Source organism: Gigantopelta aegis, unplaced genomic scaffold, assembly GCF_016097555.1.
Source record: "Gigantopelta aegis isolate Gae_Host unplaced genomic scaffold, Gae_host_genome ctg5064_pilon_pilon:::debris, whole genome shotgun sequence".
NCBI classification, from domain to species: Eukaryota; Metazoa; Mollusca; class Gastropoda; order Neomphalida; family Peltospiridae; genus Gigantopelta; species Gigantopelta aegis.
In genome coordinates, this window is record NW_024534196.1 from 3,116 (window position 1) to 8,733 (window position 5,618).

General features: G+C 41.4%; 1 protein-coding gene across 1 annotated transcript; it reads left to right on the plus strand.

Annotated features, from left to right (window-relative positions):
• Positions 1–2,152: 2,152 nt before the first annotated feature.
• Positions 2,153–5,618, plus strand: LOC121366238. The gene is made up of 5 exons (XM_041490758.1): positions 2,153–2,310; positions 3,242–3,452; positions 4,166–4,307; positions 5,016–5,075; positions 5,480–5,618. The coding sequence occupies exons 2-5, from the start codon at positions 3,243–3,245 to the stop codon at positions 5,509–5,511; spliced, it is 444 nt and encodes a 147-aa protein (XP_041346692.1). The 5' UTR covers positions 2,153–2,310; position 3,242; the 3' UTR covers positions 5,512–5,618.

The following is a 5,618-nucleotide window of genomic DNA, read 5'->3' on the forward strand; positions in this document are numbered from 1 at the left end:
CTTTCCAAGGCATTGGCACAGAGCCAAACCGTGGAAATAGACCTGAAATATGACTCGAGACCCTAGCATCGACATGCGAAAAAATCCGGGCATAATGCTTAGATGTATGTATCGTACTAAAAGTTTATAATAAAAGAATTATTTTTATTTAACGACGCACTCAACACATTTTAGTTACGGTTATATGGCGTCAGACATGATTAAGGACCACACAGATATTGAGAGGAAACTCGCTGTCGCCACTTCATGGGCTACTCTTTTTCGATTAGCAGCAAGAGATCTATTATATGCACCATCCCACAGACAGGGTAGTACATACCGTGACATTTGATATACCAGTCGTGGTGCACTGGCTGGAACGAGAAATAACCCAATGGGCCTTTCGACGGGGATCGATCCCAGACCGACCGCGCATCGAGCGGGCGCTTTACCACTGGGCTACGTCCCGACCCCAGAAAAGCGATTTACCACTAATCTATATTCCGCCCCTACTAAGGAGAGGAATGACTGAATGTTTAACGACACCCTCTTACACGCCCGTTATGTTGGTTACACATGGTTGTTAACACATGTACGTGTGTTAACTATTTCAAGACATACGACTGGGTTCTTCTAGGTGATGACCAGGTCACCAATGCCATACATCCAATGAACAACTACACGATGGAAATCGATTAGACTGTGACGTATATAGTTAACCTGACATCCATGTGTCTGTGACGCGTAAGTCAGCTACAAGTGCAACGACTGTAAATAACTTTTAGTCGAAAAAGATGTAAAAATTGGCTTAAAACCTGGTTTTTGAGGATACTAGTATGTAAGAAATAGAAAAATACATTCGTGTCCGTTAGATACCATTTATCTCATAACTCGTTAATTAAAAATGTATCAAACTCGCTTTCGCTCGTTAGATACATTTTAAAACAACTTCTTGTAAGATAAATGGTATCTAACGGCCACTCATGTAGTATTCTCTATATAGCTGACTCTTCGGGGGAGTGATGAGAATGCCACCCTGAACCTTTTTTTTTAATACTAAGTTATTATATTTGCATCCTTCACCCACACCCACACCCTCCACCGACACCCTCCACCGAAGAAAGGCTGGGACATGTCGTTCTCCAACCAGTCTTCGACTTTTACTTCTGTTTTAAAATGATAAAAAAGGTTGAATGAAATGGCCTAAAAAGCATTTAGGATTGAAAAATCGTCCTGCAAACCACTGTCCTCAATTTTCAAAATAATATGTGTCAGTATTTTATCAACAGTATTAATCATTAAACATATGCTAATCAGAAAAAGTAGCACAGTGAGAGGCGGTAACGGGTTTCTCTCATTACCATATGTCCGACTCCATATAACCAGAGGGCGAGACGTAGCCCAGTAAACAAAAACAAGTGCTCGCTTGATACAAATACAAATATCACAGAATTTGCGCGGTCGGTTTGGGATCGATCCCCGTCAGTGGGCTCATTGGGCTAGTTATCGCTCCAGCCAGTGCATCACGACTGGTATATCAAAGGCCGTGGTATGTGCTATCTTGTCTGTTGGATGGTGCATATAAAAGATCCCTTTCTGCTAACTGAAAAGAGTAGCCCATGAAGTGGCGACAGCGGGTTTCCTCTCAATATCTGTGTGGTCCTTAACCATATGTCTGACGCCATATAACCGTAAATAAAATGTGTTGAGTGCATCGTTAAATAAAACATTTCTTTCTTTCTTTCCATATAACCATAATGTGTCAGGTGCGTCGTCAAATGCGTCCTTCCAACACCTCGGTTGAGTGCTCGTTTGAGGTGCTTGCATTGCAGGATCGAACCACCTCGGTGGATCCATTCAGCTGATTGTTTTTTTTCTCGTTCCAACCAATGCACCACAACTGAACAAAGGCCGTGGTATGTGTTTTCCTGTCTGTCGGAAAGTGCATATAAAAGATCCCTTGCTGCATTAGAAAAAATGCAGCGGGTTTCCTCTGATTACTACGAGTCAGAATTACCAAATGTTTGACATCCAATAGCCGATGATTAATTAATCGATGTGCTCCAGTGGTGTCGTTAAACAAAACAAACTTCTTCTTTCTTCCTTCCAACACCCTGCAATGTACATGCAATAAAACTACAAAAGTCACGTGATTAAAACAGTACGCACGTGCAAAAGTGTCAGCTGTTGGAGTACGGATGGGGAAAACGTGCAAAACAAGATAATGCGTTTGACCACGTGACCAGTTTACAGAGATAAATGACCGAGAAATAGTTGTTTGGTAATTTCGACGTGTTCGAACTTTCTCTGTGTGATACAATTCTCATTGAAGTAAGTTTAATTTTTAAGATTATTAATGGTGGGGTTGTTTTCCCAATTAAATCGCGGTGTAAAGAGAAATGTGCAGGGGGAAGATCTGTAAGGGTAATTGTGAAGGGGGAAGAGGTTGGATGGTGAGCCGACTCCCCGGGGGACAGATGCGAATCCCACCCTGAAAGTTGTTCATGATGGTTAAATGTTTTCCCTCCACCCTCACCGATACCCTACGCCGTAAAATTGGGACAGGTCGTTGTCCCACTGGCCTTTTTTGACTTTACCCATTCTGTTTTAAAATGATAAAAGGGTTCAATGAAATGGCCTAAAGTATTTTAGAATTGAAAAATCGTACTGCTAACCATTGTCCAGTACTTTCAAAATATGTGTACACATTTCATCGGCAGTATTTTATCATTAACAATATAAAACCCACCCATGGCTGATGTAACGAAAGGTCGTAACAAAAAGATGGTATGTACTATCCTGTTTGAAGCATATAAAAGATCCCTTGTGGCTTATCGGGTGTATTCCTGCTTTCTCAGTTTTGTACATTTGATTAGATTTAAGTTTTACTTTTTTCTTTTGTTTATATTGCCTTTTTTTAAAGTACAAAAGACATGACAATATGGAATATTTTCCTTGGTTTTTAATTTTTAACGGATTTACCAGCACAATTGTGCTGTTTTGTGGGTTGGGTTGGTTTGTCGCTAGTTGCCAAAGGGAATCCATGGTTAAAGGCACCTTAAACCCCCCCTCCCACCTAGTCCCACCTAGTCCCACCTTGTCCCACAACGCTAAGACGATTATCCACCACTCCTTGAGCAAGTGCTCCCAATTACACGCCTTCACTAGAACCTTGCTAAAGGAGTGGGGGAGTGGGGGCGCGATACTTTACTGCGCTAGTACTTGAATGTGATTTCATGCGTTTTCTTATTTGGGCCTACAGAATGAAGACTGCTTATTTCTTGGTGGTTCTGCTGGCCTTGACCTTCGTCCCCGAGCACGTGGATGGTTGGTTTTTCCGGTCTGTACGCAGAATTCGCATCAGTCCGTACCACACGCTGGGTTGTATGGCGGCCTGCAAGTGGGCCAGGAGCTGGGCGTGTAAGGCCTGCAAGAGGAAGAGGGGACTAGACGTGCCAGATGATGCAGATGAGGTAACTTCCCCATGTACCGAATGACTGCCAAAAATGCACATTAAATACTGGGTAACCTTCTCGCGTTTTACTGAGGGCGAGAGGTTGTAATTATGATGGGTTGTAATCTGGCAAACGGCTATAGCTAGTTCGGTTACCAATACGAATCTATGGTATTGATTCTGTAGTATATGCTAAATATTCGTGGTTGATAATTTTTAAAACTAATTTGCAATTTGAAGTTTACTACTGAACACGTCCCGGAAGTAGTCCCGACAAAACCCACGGCTAAAAGCTGAAATGGGGTGGTGATGGCAGGTGTCACGGATGGCCTAGTACCTTAACGACACCATTAAGCACATTGATTCTATTCGGTTATTATGTGTAATTGGCCGTCTTTTACAGTTCCATTAGTAGCAAGGAATCTTGACACGGGAAAGTACATAAAACGGCCTTTGACCAGTTGTGGTGCTCTGGTTCGAACGCCAAAAAAAATCGCATATCTGTTGAATGGATCTACTAAAGTGGTTCCATCCTGCATCGCAAGCACTCAGATTGACCTAAATCCCGCCCCTTCCTGTAATGAAAGACTTGTCGAATCGCCGACAAACGTTTCTACATTTCAGTATACCGAATCGTATTCGTGATGAAACGGAAACTGTAGTTAAGGCATTAGTTTAGTTGATGAATTAAAATTGTAGATTGTAATGTACTGAAAAATGACAATATTCCAGGATGAAGATGTCACCAAGGTTATGCAACACCTGGATTTGAACGGAGATGGTTTTGTTGAACTCGTCGAGATCGCTCACATGACTGGCCTGAAAATGTCAAACCCAGTTCTACTGGCTAAATTCCGCAAAGCGGATACCAACGGTAAGATTTTACCTAGGAATCGGTCGGTATGTGGCATTACACCCTATTTTCGTTTAGCGGTTCGACACTGGTTTTAATTGAAATTGCAATACGATGTCCTTAAGTTTGTAGCAAGTCCGAACGTAATTTTAGCTTCATAAGCGCAGTTTAATTTCGGTTAAATGATTAAAACGACGGCGTGCATGGTAGCGCGACTTCTTTCAGGAAACGGCACATCAAACATGGTGCATTAACTTTCCATTGCATACTTGCCTGTGCCATCTCGCATTGATGAATGTGACAATGTAATGTTTCTGACCAGGAATCACCAGTAAATTTTAACAACGTTCATGTACACGCTACCGTTGTGCTTGATACGTACGGAGACTTATTAAAATATGGTTACAATTTTGTTCTGAACTAGGGTACTCGGATTCGACCCATTTGCCGAAAACATTGCTCAACCGAATTGTATTCCGGTTTCACTAATATAACTAAGCCATGGTAGGTTTAAATGAAGCTCTGCATGTAGCATTTTAGCCACCGTTACTATTAACGGGATTTGATTTAGCACGATTATTTTGTGCTTGAATGAAATTGTTACATAGGAATTGTATGGATAATGAAACTGAAATTTAAGGGCGTCACACTATCGCAGGTATTGATCCTATTGTATTTCTACGATGGGTGGTTCAACCTCGTGTTAAAACGAACCCTTTTTTTTTTCAGGCGATGGCGAACTGGACCTTCCTGAATTGGCAGCTTTCCACTTCGAGAACAAAAAGGAATGTGAGTAACCCATGGATTATTTGCATTTCTATTATGTCATCCCATTCGGCAAACCCATAACCAATTCTCCATCACGTCTAGTCTATCAATGGCAGTGATGTGTTTGAGAAAGAATATAAAGGCTGCCAGTTCTAAATCTTGTGTCGAATATTAATTGTGGCACAATATTAACTTTTAGTTTAAATGGTTATCACTGTTCAGTCATTCGGTCTACAGCATTCTATATTTTGATTACAATATCGTACATTAGAAAGCAGTTTGAAAACTCCTCTGGGACGGGGGCGGATACTGCAGATTTTAATGTTTCAAAATATTTTTTATTACACATGGCATTTTCAGTATGTATAAGTGTAATCGTAAAAGCAAGTGGTCACGGCGCCCTAACCATGTATTTCTCGTTTCAGTTCTGGACGCCATGGCAAAGCACGGACGTTAAGCTGTGGAGCGATCATCCAGCACATTTGGCCGGACACATGTCGTAATGGCACGTTGGTCATGTACGCGGGTGAAGGGTTTTCAATAAAATAAAATATAAATTTAAAA

Bases quoted from the DNA above. Each gene is read 5' to 3' on its own strand.
- LOC121366238 (XM_041490758.1), top strand. From the start codon at position 3,243: ATGAAGACTGCTTATTTCTTGGTGGTTCTGCTGGCCTTGACCTTCGTC. The intron at 3,453-4,165 runs GTAACTTCCCCA...ACAATATTCCAG, and splicing joins TGCCAGATGATGCAGATGAG to GATGAAGATGTCACCAAGGT. The intron at 4,308-5,015 runs GTAAGATTTTAC...TTTTTTTTTCAG, and splicing joins CCGCAAAGCGGATACCAACG to GCGATGGCGAACTGGACCTT.